The following is a 20,306-nucleotide window of genomic DNA, read 5'->3' as shown; positions in this document are numbered from 1 at the left end:
TATCTATATTAGGGATGGTCTGATAACCGGTTACAAGGTATACCGTGATTTGAAAATTTCACGGTTTCAAAGGCACTAATATTTTCTGTTATACCGTTCCTGCGGTATGCGCTGTTTTTCCATGTCTCCTCAAAGACTGAAAGTGTAGGAATCCCTCAGGTTGAGTGCAGTGTAGAGAGTAACACGTTTGAAGTACAATCTGGAATGTCTTTTTCTATCAATTCTTCAATAGGTAGATCTTGTCTTTCATAAAGGCCGAGCTGAGGGATCTTGGGCCTAAAAATGTTGGTGACCACTGATATAAATGATATCTGTATTATATAACTAAAATTAAATAACTGTAATTACAGATTTAGGTTAAATAAAGATGTCAGTGTTTATTTTTCTTTTTTTTCCACATCAAAAGCTTCAAGACAGCCCACAATTCAGCAAACATGTCAGAAACAAATCAAAGAAAAAATAAACAAATACTGCTGTTCCAAATATTCTGTATGTTGCTCAAAAATAAAATATATTGTGTTCAGTGAAAAAAATTATTTATTTATTTATTTTTACCCAGACATTTAAAAACAACACATTTTAGAGCTGTAACAACAATACTGTGAAACTGTGATATTTTTGCTTAAGGTTATCATACCGTCAAAATCTCATACCGGCCCATGCCTAATCTATATAAAATAGAAAATATATTTTTAATTTAGTAATTTTCAGAGTAGTTAGGAAGAATTTAATGTTCTTGAGGTTCAAAGCCACCCCAAAAGACAAAACCGACATGGGTCAGCATTTGGCGACTGACCTCTCATGCTCCGAACAGTCTACTGCAATCATGAGAGCGGCGTATAATTCTAGGCAGTGGTAACATTTACAGCACGGGTCATATAGTTTACTGGGCCAAACGGCTCAGATGTGTTTTGTGTGGGCCGGACCCTGCTATTACAGTCCAGGTCTCTGAGAGGTCACATAGCAGAGCTAAGAAGGGTCAAAATGTGGAGGTGGGCAGCTGGACCACAACAATCAGAGAAGCTGAAAACTGTAAGATTGTTTTTGCCCTCTTTATCATAGACCAGGTAAAAATTGTAAGTCTGGGCTTTTTGAGAAGTAATAGCACACATTTCCTCAACAAGCCACATGATTTGAGGAACCATGTCTGTAGCATCAGTCTTGTAATTGTTAACTGAAAATAAAACTATTAAAAAATTGTATAGTAATTACAATGAAGCTGAAAAAATAAAAATAAAAAGCGAAATATTAGATTAAAAAGCTTAAACCAAAAAAAAAAAAGAATATTTTTGATGAAAATATTTCTTATATTAAAAATATAAAAACTAAAAACTGAAAATATAATAAAGCTCATTCAAAATATTAATACAATCTATAATAGTATACAAATAATATTAAAAGAACACTGCATAGCAAACATGGTGTGAGCAAGCGGATATATCGGTTATAGCTGTAATACTGTATAAATAGCAATTGAACTGCCTGTTGTTCATTTTTAAAATAACATTTTTCTAAATGTACAAAATCAGAAAGTTCTCTGTATAATATACATGTTTTTACCCAGTTATTGTAATCACTATAATAAGTACATGTGTATCAGGATTGTTTTTTTATGTTTTAAAATAAGTCTTTTATGCTCACCAAGGTGACATGCATTTGGTCAAAAATACAGTCAAAACAATAATATTGCGATATATTAGCACAATTTTCAAAGAATTGTTTTCTATTTTAATATATTTTAAAATGCTAACTAAAATAAACAGCATTCTCCCTGTAAGGACTATAAACCTTACAGGTCTTTAAACGTTTTTCAAACTTTAAAAATGACAAATTAAACTGTAACTTTAGAACAACTGAGTACTGAATCCTGTAACTAACTCAGAATAAACCCACACAGGCCACAAATACGTGCCTGTACTTTTAGTCAAGAAACAATAAATTGGGCGTCAAGCATCACCTATGCAGGCTCATACTGTACCTCTTTTGTGGCTCAAGGCAGTTTTAAACCCACATATAGAAGAGTGTCAGCTTTAATTTAGACAAAAACACAAACTGTCAAAAACGGAAAAGGGAGGGTTTCGAAAGATAATAATAATGAACCACCAAACTGTAAAAAAGAACACAGTTAACGCAAATAAAAATCCGGTTATTATTTGTAGTTTAGACCCTGATCATTATAACCTTCAAGTTGGCACGGTGCCTGCAGGCAAGCCTAGACTGGGAAGGCAGATCTCTTCTATTATTCATGGTTTGCATGTGTGGGCACAAAGGTACAATGTTTTGTATTATTTTCTTATTGCAAAACTTGAAATGAGTGGTTTACTTTTCTACCTGACAAAAATAATTACTGCCTACTTATTTACCAGGATTCACTTAAGAAATAATGAATCAAAACTTTAACTGATACTCAGACCTACCTGCGAGGAGTGGCATCCTCATGGGGCGGTATGATGACAACTTTCACAGTTACTGAGGTGCGGAGCAGGTCTATCATTTGCTCGTGTGAAAGTGTTGCCACAGCCACCTTGCAAATTTCAACCAACCGGCTGCCTTGCCTTAGCCCCGCTTGCCAGGCATACCCATACGGCTCCACCTCTGCCACGATGCCTTCGTAATTAACGTGAAAACCAAGCTGGCCCAGGCCATTCCTCCGCAAGGTCATCTCTGATGTCTCACAGCCTTTAGTGAGGTGCTGAGAGAAAGGAGTGACATAAAAGATTGATATGACTGAAAATTTTTCTGGTTTCTAAAGCAATTTTATGCAATTTAGAAACAGATTTCCTCTATTAAGGATGCAAGACCTTGTCAAAAATGCACAGTGGATTGAAAATGTCTATCATAAGCTATTATACCCTACTGCAATGTATAAAGAAAGCTCTGCTAACAAGTTTCGTGACTGTGATGGAGATCATGAGCATTCAGTTCGCGGAGTACTAGTTACCATGGCAACAGCTCCTGCACTTCAAGAGTGACATAATGGACAGGGGCCCAAATCAGAAGTACATTCAAGCTACTGCACAGTTATACAAAGGCTCTCTTAAACACCATTAATTCACACAATGAATCATACACAGCACAGCCATAAAAACTGATTTAAGCTTGTGTGAAAGCTTGATAGTTATAAATCCACGTGGGTATAAACCGAAAAAGATTAAGAACCAAAAAAACGAGATCTCAGGTCCATGTTCTGTACATGTGACTGAAAACTTTCAGGGAAAAAATTCCTTTAAATTAAAAAACAACAATCTGTCATGATACTGTCATGCAACTCCAAACTTACCTCTAAACGTCTGATAACCTCGCGGAAGTCTTCAGTGTTGTTATTGATGGAGCGCAGGGAGATGCTCTCTCCACGTTCATAGTAGATCTTCATGGAAGCAGGGCTTCCCAGCGTCCAACCAATGACATCTCGGACAGCGCAGTTGAAGACAACAGCCTTGGCTTCTGGGTCCACCAGCACTAGGAAATCATTTGAAATGGCCAGCAGGGCCTCCAGTTCTCCTCCGGCTCCGTGGTCCTCGGCGTAAACAGGCCAGGTGATGGCCCCTGGGCTACGCAGCTCTGCGTTAAAATATGGCCGGGTCTTTTCCTTACGCTTGTGGGCCAGAGAAATAAAAGGAAATTTGCCCGAAGGATCGATAGGCGTGCTTGTAACATGCCGTTCGGCCAGGTCCCTCAAGTACTCCTGTCGCGTCCGAGTGGCCATGGCGCGGAACTTGTCTGACTTGTGGGCTGCATTTTCAGCATTGATGACCTTGGCTAACAGGAAATCTCGAAAGACGGTGGACTTCGGGAACATAGCATCCTCAGGAATAGGCGATCCAAAGGCAGGTACATCTCGTGAGCGAGCCACTGCCACGCTGTGAATGAGGGGGTGGAGATAATGGACGGGAAACAAGAGAGAAAATTTCAAACAATGAGACAAATTGCTCATCACATGCTCAAGATAATTGCTAAACCATCCTCAAACATCCCTAAAGGCCCTCATGTTTATGCATGAACGAAATTCATTCCAAAGACAATGTGGCTGCTATGGAAATTATGAAACTAAAAGTCAAAGTGTGAAGTGTAGCAGTTGGGACATCAAATACTTTGCCAAATGGGAATAGGAGGAAATTATCAAAACAGCATGGATGGGTATTATGCTGTTGACTACTACACACAGTGCTAGTAAACTTGGACAGACCCCTCATACGCTACAGAAAAACATTTTGAATTCAATTCCATCTCAAACCTTTCTTCTCTACCTCACTTGCTTCATCTCTCCCCCATTTTTTCTTTTCATTAAGCCTCTGGCATGGACATCTAAAGCTTCCTGCTCGGTCTGGTATGCTTGGAACTCGTATGCAACTAGCCAGGCATAGCAGTAATGAGTAACCTCAATCTAAAGTGATACTGGAGGAGGAAGACAAAGAACCGCAAGGCCCAGAGAGAGAGATAGAGAGAGATGAGGGGGGGCAAAGAAAGTACTGCTGTCTGTGCGTGGGACTCATCTGTAAAAACACTGAGGGGAAACATGTACGTGTGTGGTAGAAAAATGAGCTTGCAAACTCATTACAACATAAACTTCTCTCCCGCAGTACCAGCAGCTTGCTGAAGTACGGACTGAGATTAATAACTTGTTGATATCTAATTCAGTAATATTGTTTCTCTTTCTTCGCCTGCAGGAATAAATAACACAGACTTGGTGAAGACTGAGACTGGTAACCAGAAGTTTGCTGGCCTGATTCTCACAATAATCGAGCCATAAATTAATCACCCTTGTGACCGATAAAAACTATTACACAGGTCCTTTATGCACGCCATGGTAATTAATGATGATCATAATCATATATCATGGTATTTACCTGATAATACCAGTTATTTCAAAAGAATATAATGGTATTACCATGAAACACCCTATAACAAACATCATGATACTTTTTTTTGTAACTGCATATTTTAAATCTCTCCCATCTAACAAACATTGAAATAACTTTTTTAATGCATGTTATTGACAAGTGGTGAGTAAAGAGTTGTTAGTGTAAGCAAATGGAAGCGTTAAACTGCTGCAAGTGTTAATGGGATGTGTGTTTTCCATAATTGACAGAGCCCATTTTTGTCACACATTTTCACATCTGTGAACAGGATGGCATTACCATGGTTCGGTTCCAAAAAAAAACAAGGTATAGCCAAGTGGTAACCAACTTATCATAGTAGTAAAACCTACAAAACTTTTTTTTGCAATTGCTCTATTATTTTAAATATCTGCATTATATTGTTTAAGCATAAAGCAGGCCAAACACCCACAGTTGTGCTTCACCAATGGCATACAAAAACCAAACTCTGTATGATAGTGTGGACAATATCAGTCATCAACATTTTTTAAAAGTCAGAATAGAGTAGTGCACATTCCATCCAAACATAATCCACTTCTAGGCATTGAGCGGTTATTCAGTGACTAAAAGCAAGCGGGCTGACTTTATTGTTGTAGCCGACCCCTTTGGCTTAGGTGGAGAGGCAAACTGGATTACATATCTGAAGTAAAAATACATAGCGTGTGGGTTGGTGGAGCATCCACTGCCCACAGCAAGGAACCAAAGAAACTCCACACAAGCAAATAATACCCTGACCCACTCAGAAATACACAGGTGTACAAGTATCGCATGCACAAAGCAGAGTTCTCACATACTGTAAACTTGTTCAAAGGACAAACCCAATCTTGATACACTAATTTCCGGTATAACATTCAAGGTTTTTGTAAACAATACAGTGTTTTCTAAAAAAAAAATAATAATAAAAGATTTACTGTAACGTGATCATTTCTTTAAGTAAAATACTGTTTGCTATTTAATATCTTTTTAAAAAAAAAGTAATTTAAAGCAGAATTTTTAGCAGCCATCACTCCTTCAGAAATCATTTTAATATGCTGATTTGGAGTTGATACATTTTTTATTACACTATTAATTTAAACTAGAAGTCTTTTGTAACATTGTAAAATGCCTTTACTTTCACTAAATATTTAAATGTCACTTTTGATCATTTTAATGCATCCTTGCTGAATAAAAAGTATTCATTTATTTTTAAAAAGTAACTTTTGAATAGTACTGTACTCCTGAGAGAAATTTGCTTGATTCACAATGATATGTTTTAGGGTCTTTTTCACCAATTTTTCATTAATTGAACTACACTGCAAAGATGATGCAATGGGAAGTAATATTAAATGAAATCTTTGTGTTGATTTTGTCTCATTTCAGAGATTCCAATCTTTATTATTGTCAGTCCAACAAGGAACCTGTAGCAAATGTCCATAGAATTATAAGACCTGTCATTCATAAAACTCTATAAACTCTATAAAAGTTTATGAAATATTTCAGCTACTTCAAAAATGTTTTGAGCTACCAAAAAGAGCTTGAACACATTTCACCATGTTCAAATCTATTTTCTGATTTTATGGCTAAAACTGCAAAAGTCTGCAGATTCCATCAGATTTAATTCAGACGGCAACCTCACAGAACCATAATTGCTTTTTCTGTGACACTGTAGAATCAGCGGCGTCGCAATAGCGATGCAGGAAAATGCTTCTGTATAGACTTTGCTAAAAAGCATTAACAGCTTCCACTTTGTACAACATTACCATCTACCTTGCCATTTCACTGGTGGCTGAGAGGTTGTCTGCCAGAATTATAGGGCTCCAGTGAACAGTGCTAACCACTTCAGTACACCCAACAGCAGCCAATAAAACAACAGGAGGGCATATAATTTATTAACGCTCTCCCATAAACACCTTTAATCACTCTTCTTACCTGTGTTTCACCTTTACATGATTAAACAGTCACACTACATGCTCACAAATGAAAACCCAAGACCCGCTGAACCCACCTGCTCCACTTCCTGACTTCCATTCCAATTCTTGTCAATACGGTCAAAGCAGGTTAATATGGCAAGAGTGGCCACAGCTGAGGAAAATTCAAGCTCACGAGAAGAATCCACTGTGCGGATGAAGGGGCTACAAGAGGGAGGGAGTCCGTCAGGGAAGGAGGAGCAGGGTTGTCGGGTTTAAGCGACAGGCCCCCAATAAAGCCGTCCTCATGAGAGGACAGTTGGCAAAGGTGTGCATGCAGCACTCTTATTTGTTGTGTGCTCCGTTTAGCTTATTGTTCCAGAGAACTTCGGTCAAGATGGGCCTTTGTAGCTTCTGTACTTTCAGAGCTGAACAGCGATGAGGCTCCCTACTGGGTATAATTAAGACGACACACAATGAGGCCCATGAGCAATTAAAACCTCTATTAGTTTCATGAGGCAAAACAGAAAGCAAGCAAGGGAGAGAGGGAGCGAGTGAGTATGTGAGTGAAAGATTAAGGGAGTAAGTCACAATGAAGACATCAATAATCAACTTAATATTTTTCGCCCGTTCGGTTCACATAAGCACACATTTTGTCTTTTGTTTGACTCATAGTAGCACTTTCGAGGTTGGACTGCAAGCAATGCAACGATCAACAAATCCTACTGATAAACAGCCCCCAGTAGGCGTGAAGGAAATTAAGCGGGCCTAGCTCATTTGAAGTGGTTAAGAGCAGCGCTCTCTTGGGTAATGTGCTGTATGACAAGAATAATAAGCTGGCCAGAGGATATCAAGCAAGAACATAACCCACCATGGGCAGGAAGAAAATCCATTTCTCCAAAAATAAAACCAAAAACAACACCACTACAATCAGGCTGACTGATAATGGATTCTGGCGATACAACAAGATGGGGAAAAGCTGGTTTTAAATTAATTGGCCAATATTTTTAATTGAAAATTACTCTTTTTTTTTTTTATATTTTAAAAAATATTAAAATATGAACACATTGAAATGTACACTACTGTTCAAAAGCTTAAAGGGTTAGTTTACCCAAAAATTAAAATTAGCCCATAAATTACTCACCCTCAAGTCATCCTAGGTGTATATGACTTTCTTCTTTCAGACGAATCCAGTCGGAGTTATATTAAAAATGGTCTTTGATCTTTCAAGCTGTTTAATGGTACTCAGCGGGTGTTGCATGCATCAGTTCAAAAGAAGTTAAATAAAAAGCGCCCATCCATTAAAAAAAAAGTCTCACACACGGCTCCGGGGGGTGAACAAAGGCCTCCTGTAGCGAATCGATGTGTTTTTGTAAGAAAAATATCCATGTCCGTTGTATTATTATTATTTTTTAATAGATGGGCGCTTTTTATTTAACTTCTTTTGAACTGATGCATGCAACACCCGCTGAGTACCATTAAACAGCTTGAAAGATCAAAGACCATTTTTAATATAACTCCGACTGGATTCGTCTGAAAGAAGAAAGTCATATACACCTAGGATGACTTGAGGGCAAGTAATTTATGGGCTAATTTTAATTTTTGGGTGAACTAACCCTTTAAGGTCTGTAAGATTTTTTTTTATGTTTATGAAAGAAGTCTCTTATGCTCACCAGGGCTGCATTTATTTGAACAAAAAAAACAAAACAGAAACTGTAATATTGGTAAATATGATTATCATTTAAAATAAATGAATACAAAGTTAAAAAAAAACAGCAGTATTTGAAACCTTTTGTAACAAATGTATTTACTGCCACTTTTAATAAATTTAGTGTGTACTTGAATAAAAGTATTAATTTATTTATAACCTTTCAACTACGTGTAGCGAATCAGCTCATGGGGAAATATGAATAATTAACCAACAAGTGTTATGAACAACCAGTCATGCAATCAAAATTATGGCTTTTAGTTCAAGTCTAGCAGCTCAGACAACTAAAAGGCAATTCAGCAGAAAAATGCATTTACAGTCTTTCTATTCCAGAAAAACAGACCAAAAATATTGATTATTACACAGTTAAAAGCTCTTGGGAATGAAAATGTCCCAATACAATAACACCAACATCTACAAACCACTCATGTTCATGGTGTGATACAATTATAGCCTAAAAAGAATGAGTTCAATGTCCCACCCAAATTTCCTGTTTCAAAAGAAAATTCATCAACACAGGAATACAAATTCTACACATCAATGTCTCATGGGACATATCACAAACCTCATTTCATAATGTGGTCCATAGAGGGTTAGGTACACACAGCAGGTCTCAGTTTAGAGTCAGAAATGAATGAAAGTTACTGTTCAGTAAGAGAGTCCGATGTTAATTCAGTAAATGATTCTGTAGAATTTGTCTGAGGGTATATTCACACCAGGAAAGTCAGCTAGTTCACTTGCTTTGGTCCGGACCAAATACAATATAGATTTTTTTTTGTTTGGTGTGGTTCGCTTTCACAATGCCCTTTTTGTGAGTGAACAAGAAATTGTAAACAAAACCACACGTGTGCTAAGGTCTTCATCGGACAGAAATTCTCAAGCGTACCAGAGTTCGTTTGGAACCGGACCGAGACCACCTCTTCAGCTGACCAAAAGAGAGGGGGGAAATGAACTTGAGTCGAACCAAACAAGACAGGTGTGAATACACCCCGAGTCTCTTCAACTGACTCAATACAACACTAGTCTACATTGGTTTCACTGTATCGTACAGTGTTGAGCACTGCTGCTACCACAGACTGAAAGTCATCATGTGTGGTGTTGACACAAAATGCACCGTTACCAATTACAATAAATTCAAAAATAATTTTTGCAGCTAAATAAAAGTCTAATTTACTCACCTGTAGCAGGTGTTTTCGGAGCATGGGTTGTGCGCTCGAACAACCACAAAGACATGCTGAAAGTGTGATCGGATGTTCTTGGGGCTAAAGGGCTTTGCTCCGGGCTCTTGAAACACGATTGTGACGATGTCATTTCCAATGTGTCTTTTCCTTAAGAGCTATAAAGCACAAACAACATAAATCAGTATACACTATTGCTCAAAAGTTTGGAGTAGGAACAATTGTTTAAATTTTTTTAAAAGAAGTTAAAAAAAACTTTTGAAATAAAAATATACATTCAATGTATATTAAATATATCAAAATATAATCAATGAATCAAATATAAATTCAATGTGAATTTAAACTGCATTTAAATTGAACGCTTTAATGACTTCTTGCTAAATAAAAGTATTAATTACTCCTAAAAAACCCTTACGACCACAAATATTTAAACGGTGGTGTATGTAATAGTTTAACAATGAAGGTAAAAAGATCAACTTTTGCGACGGTGTTTGTCTTTGGACAGCTTACCTGCTGTTTGTTATTGGGCGTGTAGGGCAGCATTGTAGACACATGGAACATGATCTCATAGTCTTTAAAAGTTGTGTACAAAGAATGTGTTCCGGTAGAGTCCGCTGCAAGAAAAAGCTCACATTACCCTTTCATACACTGTTTTTATATGACCATCTGCTTTTCTTTTGTTTAACAAAAAATTTCTGTTTGGTCTGAAGGGAATATACAGTCTAAAGCCTTTGATCATCCAGCCTCATTTATTTAACACTCCTTGACTTGTTGCCTTTATAGGACCCCTTTTTTCTATTGTTCACAAATAGGATACTTCAGTTCTCACTCTGGACCGTGGCCACAGAAGCATGGCGGTACAAAATCATCTTCTCCTCAGTCCCTCCTTCCCGATCTCTATTCTTCACCTGACTCCGAAACCATGTCCTAATCCGTCAAACCGAGATCAAAGCTTTCAGACAACTCTGCCGCCCAAAACGTCAAGTCTGATAAATGGAATTAAAAACATGCATGTGATCAGAGACAATATTCCTTAGGTCACAGGGGAGAGGTGGAGCACGGCTGCCAGGCACGGCATGCACGACTGGCTCTCAAATAAGGGCACTCGGTTCAAATTGAAACAAAGTAGAGGATAGAACAGGAGATGAATGTTGGTGTTTAGATCCATTCCCATTTAATCACAACCTCCAACTGTCAACAAACCGCTAACAGTGGAGTGACGCATTTAGAACGTGCTTAGAATTAATTAACTAGCCCTATAGACTAATAGACTGTAGTGATGGGAAGATTACCCGATTCGCTCGGTGCATCGGCATAAAAAGTTAACGGATGCAATGCATCGGTTTAAAAAGTGTGCATCGGCTACAAGTTGTCATTTATATCGCGATGCATCGTTTCTAACATATTTGCATCGATAAAAACTGATTTATTTATATATAATTATTAGTGGATGCGCTATACTTTTATTATTTAGAAAGTGACCAATAATCTGTGACCAATATTTTATATGTAGATTGATTTCTCCTCTCTAAATTGTTTATCAAGCGCACTCTCTCATCACTGCTGCTGCTGCATCACAACACCACAGAGACCCGGCCGAGGAAAAACAGGGATTAAAGTCCAAAAGCTGACTTGAAATAACCTAACAAATCAATCGGGACTAAAGCGGTTCCATTAACGACAAATTAAATTCACACAATCTCACTAATTTGTGCACGCTTATTCTTAAGCAGACCTTAATGTCGATCATGGATCAAATCGATCCACCATGACAAACAGCAAATATATCTGTGCTGTTTAATGCATTTGAGACGTTGCGTTTTCCTCAGTGCATACCTGACATGTCACAGGTATATTTTTCATCTGTATATGTTATAAAGTCATGCAAACATGTCCATTTTGCTGTCAGGGGTGGGTGAGGCACGCAAGAGCAACAAGCGCTGCTGCGCACATGCACGCTAAAACAGACAGAGTGCAATCGAATAGGAGCGCAATAATTCTGAGTAAAATATACATTTTGCTAAAAAAATTGTTTTTGGACATTAAATGTGTCTTTTGTAGAATTTTAAACCTGCACATAAATTTTATTTTGATGATAGTAGTAACTGTAATTGGACTATAGTAATAAGTAAATCAAATGTAAGCTAGTAGGCTACTAATTACTAAGCTCAAATGAGTTAATGCGTGTTTCTTATAGCAGTTAAAATTTAGTCATTTTCTTTTATTTATTTTCATTTTTAATTCAGTGATTTTAACTTTTAATTTAGTTATTTTAATGCTTTAAAGAGCAATTTTAGATTGTTATGTTCTGATGTTCTGCTATCTGTTCTGCAAACTATAAAAGGTACAGCCAGAGAGAAAGGCTGCATGGCTGGAAACTGTAAAAAAACAACAACAAAAAAACAAAGTCAAATAATATTATGTAAGACAGTTGTAATATCATTATGTTCCTATTGGTCAGTAGACGAGCTTAGCTTAGCCTGACAGTTAGCCTGCTTTAGACCAGGTTAGTTTCCCAGCATAAGTTGCCACAGTGACTAAGCTTGATCGAGGCCTATGTTAAATTTGCTTTATGGAACCAAATCATTTGACAATGAGTCAGACTAACTGAAATAAGCCTGGCTTATTTGGTTAACTTGTTTTATGAAACGGGCCTTGAGGCATTAAAAGTGATCATATTTTCTCCATTGCATCAAATCGCATTGTGTTGAATCGAATGGAAATCGGATCGCACTGCATCGTAACAGGGGTGAATCGTACCGCATCGCATCAATAGCTGCTTCATATGAATCTTTAATGTATCGTAGGCTATGTATCGAGATGTGTATCTTATCTCTTGAGTCATGAGCTGCACATCCCTACTAGACTGACATGACAGGAGGCCAGAGATTCAATCGTTTTTTTTTTGTCCCTTTAGCTACATGTCTTTTTAATCACACACTAAGCCCCATTCGGGCTTCAGTGGCAATTAAATAAACTTTCAAGATGATAAGACTCACTTTTGGGTGAATCGTACCGCATCGCATCAATAGCTGCTTCATATGAATCTTTAATGTATCGTAGGCTATGTATCGAGATGTGTATCTTATCTCCTGAGTCATGAGCTGCACATCCCTACTAGACTGACATGACAGGAGGCCAGAGATTCAATCGTTTTTTTTTTGTCCCTTTAGCTACATGTCTTTTTAATCACACACTAAGCCCCATTCGGGCTTCAGTGGCAATTAAATAAACTTTCAAGATGATAAGACTCACTTTTAGTGTCCAGTTGGGCACGGTACTTAGAAAAACCCTTAAGGCGCACCCTTTCCCCCAGCAACTGCAGGAACTCTTCTAGGGCGGGACCTGCTGCCTCATTATTGTACATCTCCTCCTCGCTGCTTTGGCTGGCCTGACAGTACATGATTCCCACCTTCAGCTGGAAACTGAGCTGCAGAACAGATCGTAAATAAAGACCATTAGCCCATGAAAAACAGGAATAATTGGTGTCAATATATTTTCTTATTTGGGTTGCCAATTAAATGTACTAATTTAAGATACAAATAATTATTTTAAAAAACAATCTGTTAAAAAAACACATTTATAACAAAGCATTAGCATATGTGAAATACATTTATTCATTACAACAAACATTTATTTTTCATTGCATTTACAAACTTATTTTGTTTCATTTCATTCAAATTTTATTTCAATTAATTTATTATTTCTAAAGAAATCTTTTAATTTTGCTTTAATGGCAACAAAGGATGAAAATAAGTCAAATATATAAACATTATAAATAAAATGTGCACATTAAATATGCATAGTATATTAATGAATACAACATAAATATGGCAAGAACATTGTTAAATCAATATAGTGAAAATCAATGAGAGTTTAGTAATGATATAGCAGGTTGTATACAAACCCGATTCCAAAAAAGTTGGGACACTGTACAAATTGTGAATAAAAACAGAATGCAATGATGTGGAAGTTTCAAATTTCAATATTTTATTCAGAATACAACATAGATGACATATCAAATGTTTAAACTTAGAAAATTTATCATTTTAAGGGGAAAATAAGTTGATTTTAAATTTCATGGCATCAACACATCTCAAAAAAGTTGGGACAAGGCCATGTTTACCACTGTGTGGCATCCCCTCTTCTTTTTATAACAGTCTGCAAACGTCTGGGGACTGAGGAGACAAGTTGCTCAAGTTTTCAACTTTTTTGGAATTGGGTTTGTATATAAAATGCGCATATAAGTTCCCACGCAAATATGCCTTTAAAATGATATTTCAATTCTACTTCATTTAGTTTTGGTGATTAAATTATTTGAATTATTTATTGTGGTGGACATATTGTATATATTATGTGCAGTGGAAACTTGCTCTGTGGGGATGTGATTCTTCACTTTGTAGTCATAACCAAAATTATATTATAAAGACTATAATAAATTAAATGACTGACAGCCCAGTTTATCATACATGCATAATACCAAATAATTTGTCAGTTGTAAGGGAACGTAAGATCATAATACCCCCTGCTCATCCAGTTTCATCAGCTGCTCTGTGACCTTCGGTGTGTTGAGAGCAAGACGGAGGCAGTGGGCATTGAGCTCAGGCACGAGGTACTCCAACACCTCCTTTAGAGGCAGGCCTCGAGCCAAGCCATCTGTATACATTTGTAAATTACAGGTGTGACTCGAAGAGTGGGTGATAAATACTGTTATAAGATTTTCTGAGAAAATTAGTACTTGGCACTCCAGAACCCAACATACTATAGTCTTTTAGTACCTGCTCATTATGATTCAGAGATCTCAAACACTTGAAAAGGTGTCATAATGAGTGGGACAAAAGTTTTATACTAAGCTAAACCACGTCTGCCCACCTGCCTGTCTCAAAATAGCAGTGGAACAATTGCCATGTTGGGCTGAGCATCACCTTAGTCACAAAGCTATTAAGGCCCATCAGAATGCATGTGAATCATAAGCAGTTTCTATAAATGATGCCAAAGGCTGAGGTCACATTTAAGAGCCTTTTTTGTTATAATTAGAGAGATCCATCCATTTAAAGCTGCTGTCAAAAGTGGTGTGATTGAGAAGTATGGTTATCAGCCAGTCAGAGCACAGTGTGATCTGTGCTGAGCACTAGCAAAGAGAACTGGCATCTAAGCATGTTATATAAGATAGCAGTGGGCGTCAGACCTGGATCTCCCTCACCGCTAACTGCTTATTTATTAACTCTTTCTGTGCAGGCACGAGGATGCATGTTGCATTTAGATGCTACAAATATATGTCAATGGTATTTGGCATTGTGAATGAGTGCTCACCCCACTGGTTCTGAAGATGACTCTGTAGTTGTATTGCTGGCCGTGCTCTTTGTGATCCTCCAGTTTTTCCCGACGAATGCTGACAGCTACCGGTCCCAGTGTCTCATCGACACCCAAGTAGTTCCAGTGCTCTGAGGATTTTAATATTTGTTCAATTAATGATTCAATAATTAAAAGAACAGCAGCAATGTAAACAAGTGCCATAACAAATTACATAACACAGAATTTGCATTAGGGTCAGTTACAAAATTTAAAGCAACCGTTGATTTAACTGAAGTAGCAATAGATTTAACTACATATTTAAACATGAAATAAATATTAAATAACATCTGCGTTTTAAATATGCTTACATTTGTCAATTCAAAAAGTGATTTATTTACATCTTATTTTTGAATTAATCAACTGATAATTGATTCCTTTCATGTGGAGTGGCACTCCTAATCCACCATGCACCACCCTAATTTGCATGAATATCTCCATTGAGAAATCTTACCAGTAAATCATTGCTGCAAAATGTTAACACTCACCTCTCAAATAAAAGTACTTCCTGTAATAATAAGCACCCAAGTCCACATGTTCAACTATGTTGCTCTTTCCACGATCATGGTGGAGACTCTTGCCATCCTTGGGGGCTTCAAGAACAGCCACCCCTGCATTGCTAAAATGTGTGTTGGGAGCTCTTTCAGGGGACCCTTCTTCATCTCTTGAAGAGCTAGAGGCACCACTGCCGATACTGCCCTGTTTCGAAGGGCTGATGTTCCTCTCTCCTTCACCACCAATTTCGTTACGGAAACATGGGCAGCTGAGAACCAAATCGTTGCTTTTGTCATCACCTGAGTCAAGAGAAGGCCCATCCTTGATGTTGAGCTCTTCCTGGCTGCCACAAGGGGAGCCGTAAGCTCCGCTTTGGGTGGACGAGAGAGAGGACGTGGTGGAAGCAGAGGCCGCGGCTGCAGCAGAGGCACCGGTGGTGGTGTTCTTCCGCTTCACGGCACTTTGCCGACTCTGCACGGCCTCGTTCAGGTCAAACAGAATACTCTGGATATCAAAGTGCGAGAAACCTTTCTGGCAAACCCATGGTTTAGGAGGAGGACCCACGTCATCAGACTTTCCATCCTCTGCATCGGAACCCGCACGTGACGAATCACCTTCAGCTTTGACGCTACGTAGCTTGCGGAATATGGACTCTCCACCCGTCTCTGACTTCGAACGCCTCTTCATGTGCTTTTCTCTTTCTTTCAGGCGACTGGCGGGACTGCCACGAGCAGGACCGAGAGGTCCATCAGGCAAGTCGAGGGCAGTTTGTTTATGAGCTACTGTCAGCAACTCGCTTAACTTATCAGGGGCAGGGCTGCGCTGGTCCGGAGCATCGGTCTGGTAGCCTTTGAGCATGTCGAAGAAGCTTTCGCCGGACACACCATGCTTGTCGATGGATGAGGTACTGCCATACTCTCGATGCATGGGCGTCCATCCTGAGAAAGACCAGCCCTCGCTACCATCGCCGTCTAGTTCACTTATGGTTATGTCGCTGTTGCTGCGCTGCCTTATACGCCGCATACCCTTCCGGGGCGACCCGAGATACCCATCGGGTGAGAGAAAGCGATTGTCTTTGCCTTTGCTATGCATCTTGTTCTTCAGCGTGTTGTGAATGTTACGCAGCATGGATGAATCCTGAGGGCTGATCAGGTGACCGAGCTTGCTTGACAAGTTGCTCTGGGCACTACCTGTGGTGGTGGAAGGGGAATCCGTCTCCACTGTTATGTGCCACACACCACCTCCATTTCCACCCCCTCCTCCACTTCCTCCACTGCCACCATCTTTCCTGGGGGGCCAGTCGGCGACCCGTGCTCGAACGCCCATTTTGGGAACTCCGGGCGTCCCAGTCAAGTGGGTGCTCTCGCTGCGAGGGGGCGGAGCACCTCCATTGGGCAAGCGCAGACGGCGAGTATAAAACTCATCAGTGGCGGGAATAGAGCCGCCCACAGAGCGTTCGGTCTGTGAACGCTTTAGACTGGCCATGGTACGGCTAAGTGGCGGAGCTCAGCACTGGAGCATGCCCGCGTTGTAGCTGAAATAACGAAGCTTGCGGAACATGGACAGCCACTCAGCTGGAGAGGCCAGAGAATGGAGGACAGATAATTGCACGATGAAAGTGAACTTTAAAGTGAACCTGAATCAGGCATGTGTGCAGACCATTAGGTGATTTGACTTTCCTCCTCTCATCCCTTTATGCAGAACTGAAACAGAGAAAAATGAGGACAGTATAAGAATACGGTAATCAAAGCTGATATCTTGATGGTTAAAATAGGGAAATACAGGTGCATCTCAATAAATTAGAATGTTGTGGAAAAGTTCATTTATTTCAGTAATTCAACTCAAATTGTGAAACTCGTAGTTTCAGTCTTTGGTTCTTTGAGGTAAATAGAAAACAAAGCTCTTTAAGATGGTAACAACCAAAACCACACAGCATCAAGGACATTAAAGGAAAATGTGCCTAACTCTTGAGTGTTTTCTCATGAGAGGCGAGTGACATGTTTTACGTCAACAACAACAAGTACCAAGAAAGAAAATCAACATAAAATTGTTTCCTTTGATTATCTAAGTAAGAGAATTTTCCATGAGAATCATTCAAAAGAAAAGTGGTCTATAGATATATCTTATTGGTTGATACTAGATATTTAACTGTTCCATATCTTTGCTCTATTCTCAGATTTTAGACTTAAAAGTTGACATGTAATGAAAATTTAATTTTGTTTTCTAAATGTACAATCGACTGCAAGCTTGCATTCATTTTTGAGTCCAATGCTCACATCTCAAAATCCAATCTAGAACTAATGGAAAGAACGTCCCTTTTCTTACATTTTGTTTTCTTTTTTGATAACTACTTGCACTCGGATGTACATCACAAGGAAGAAAAGATCTGTCACTACTTATGTTTGTGTGCGACTCATGGGTACTTGCCAAAAATAAACATCCCATCTCAATTATAGCGACTTTCTCTTAACTTTCACTTTATCATTAACTATTTATTTCAAAATAAATGTTCACATATTTCATACTTTACATTATAATGCAAGGTTTTTAAATTCACTTAACATGTAACATTGACAATTATTGCATTTGTTTTAACCAGAAATGTTTAATATTGCCATAACATGAAAATAATTACATACTTATTGGTACTGAGCATTTTAATAATGTCTCTCAACTCAATACGTTGGGGGAGGAAAAAATATTTTAACACAGAAAACACTTGACACACTTACAAACTATGCTTTCACATTGTAAGATTACCAATTACTAAACCTAAAATGAGACCCAGGATGATGGTCACACAGGTGAAATATAAATACAGCAGGTGGCACTGCATATAAGTCTTGATCGCTTAAATTATAATGCACTACAGATGAACATTGTTCCCATATGACAGGAGAAGCTCTGAAATGTCAGTTTTCTTGGTTTCCTGGCAACCATCTGCTGAGTGTTGTGGTGCAGAGCGGCGGTGCTGCTGGGTTAACCTTAATGAGAGAGCTGAAGCCCAATGACTACACACACCTACATAATCTGCCACACTCACCACAGGAGAACAACCCTGGGAGAAGAGCAATGCTTCACGACAACGTAGACGTTACAGTTAAAAATATCAGATCAGAAAGCAAAAGATTATGCTTATTACAATAAGGGTAAAAAAATGACCTAATATTCTGTGTTTAATGACAGCATGCAGTGTAAGAGCAAAAATAAGCATTATTACTACAGCAAAATAAAGAAATATATTCCCAAATAGGGCAGTTGACTGAAACAATAGTCATCCAACTGAATCACTTGACATTTTAAGTTTATGAATCACATTTATAGTGCTAGACTATGTGTATGCGCTGATGAAAATATGACAATCTTCCTCCCAGTGAGTCCTGACCTCCCGATGGCTAGAAGGGGTCTGTGGAGAACCGGGTGTGGTGGCACACTAACCCCAACACACACTCGCACACACTGTACATGAGGTCATGGGTATTTCCATTCCTTGAGAGAGTGCTTCCTCTCCCGTCTGCTCTCTCAGAAATGGTGCTGTAATAAATTTCGGAGGTTGCAGCACAGGTGCTTCTGCAAGGCCGAGAGGAACTCTGTGGCTTAGTCATACACAGCTGCCAAATTATAGCCCCAAGTATGACAGATGGGTGCAGCGCGGGCTGACAGATCCCATGTAACCAGCTAATGAGACAGATACCTGTGACCAGCTTCACGAGTGAGACCGTGAGCAGGGCACAGAAGACTAACACGGCAATGAGAACTTTAACTCTGAGAACAAATCTCTGACAAAATGTGACCTTATATAACACAAGTCTTTCTATAAAGAAAGACACAGTAATAGAAAATGCCGTAGTTTATATGTTTATATATATTTATATATGTTTATATATATTTATATATATAAAATGTATTTTATAATATTTTTATCTGGGGTTGGCAAGATTTTTGAATGGCTTGCCAACCCCAGAATATTTGAATGTTATTGTGTAAGGGAAAATTGTGTTATTTCATATGTTATATATATAAAAACTACGGCATTATATATATAAAAAGCAAAAACAGTAATATTATGAAACACTGTCAGTAAAAAGACAACTGACACGACCTTGATACTGTCAATACATTATCCGTTATTAGTCACCGTTTACACTGAAAGTAATAAAGTCAGAATCATTCTCGCCAAAGTTTTGGTGTTGCCTTAGTTATTGTTTGTTATTAAAATTTTAATCAGGTTACTTGTCCGGTCGGGCAAGTAAAATTCTCTTTCACTTGCCTCTTCAAAAAATCCACTTGCCCCGGACAAGAGGACAAGCGTTAATGTCGAGCCCTGCATTTCATATAAATTTGTATCTACAATTTTGGATATACACAGCTCCTACTCCTTAGTAACCATTTAATGTCGTTTATCTCACATTTGCAGTTCAACAAGTCATTCTCTACTCATAACCTGAAGAACCCTTAAGGGAATCCTCTCAATCCAAGCCTAAACTAACATCCCAGCTTTAACTACACTAACTGGTTTGCACTTGACACACTGAATCAGGCGTGTTAGCTTAAGCAGGGAACCGGAGAAAAACATTTGTTGGGATGAAAACAACTGTTCAAATGAGACCTGCAACAACTCACAGAGCAAACAGAAAAATAAATAAATAAATCATTTGAAATGATACAAGTGATTTTAGGTATCACAACATTATAAATGTACTTTATGAAAAAATGAATATTCATGTTGATATTTGCTGAAGATTACATGTAACAGTGGAAATAACAGAGGAAATAAGTAATTAAATCTATATCTATATTATACACATAC

General features: G+C 38.3%; 1 protein-coding gene across 1 annotated transcript in view; it reads right to left on the bottom strand.

Moving 5' to 3' along the window:
* The window catches only part of LOC107602646 (signal-induced proliferation-associated 1-like protein 1), a 101,710-nt gene that overhangs the window by 11,935 nt on the left and 69,469 nt on the right, over window positions 1-20,306 (bottom strand). The window contains exons 2-10 of the mRNA XM_016295211.1: window positions 15,490-17,199; window positions 14,920-15,093; window positions 14,172-14,305; window positions 12,905-13,079; window positions 10,160-10,263; window positions 9,650-9,807; window positions 3,281-3,860; window positions 2,418-2,692; window positions 938-948 (exon numbers count right to left, since the gene is read on the bottom strand). Of these exons, the coding sequence (XP_016150697.1) occupies window positions 938-948; window positions 2,418-2,692; window positions 3,281-3,860; window positions 9,650-9,807; window positions 10,160-10,263; window positions 12,905-13,079; window positions 14,172-14,305; window positions 14,920-15,093; window positions 15,490-16,981 (3,103 nt within the window). The 5' untranslated portion in view covers window positions 16,982-17,199. The remainder of the gene's footprint in view (window positions 1-937; window positions 949-2,417; window positions 2,693-3,280; window positions 3,861-9,649; window positions 9,808-10,159; window positions 10,264-12,904; window positions 13,080-14,171; window positions 14,306-14,919; window positions 15,094-15,489; window positions 17,200-20,306) is intronic.

This window comes from Sinocyclocheilus grahami, unplaced genomic scaffold, assembly GCF_001515645.1.
Source record: "Sinocyclocheilus grahami isolate Dianchi unplaced genomic scaffold, SAMN03320097.WGS_v1.1 scaffold15.1, whole genome shotgun sequence".
Classification (NCBI taxonomy): Eukaryota; Metazoa; Chordata; class Actinopteri; order Cypriniformes; family Cyprinidae; genus Sinocyclocheilus; species Sinocyclocheilus grahami.
Note: the sequence above shows the minus strand (reverse complement) of the source record. Positions and strands in the feature narration are given on the sequence as shown.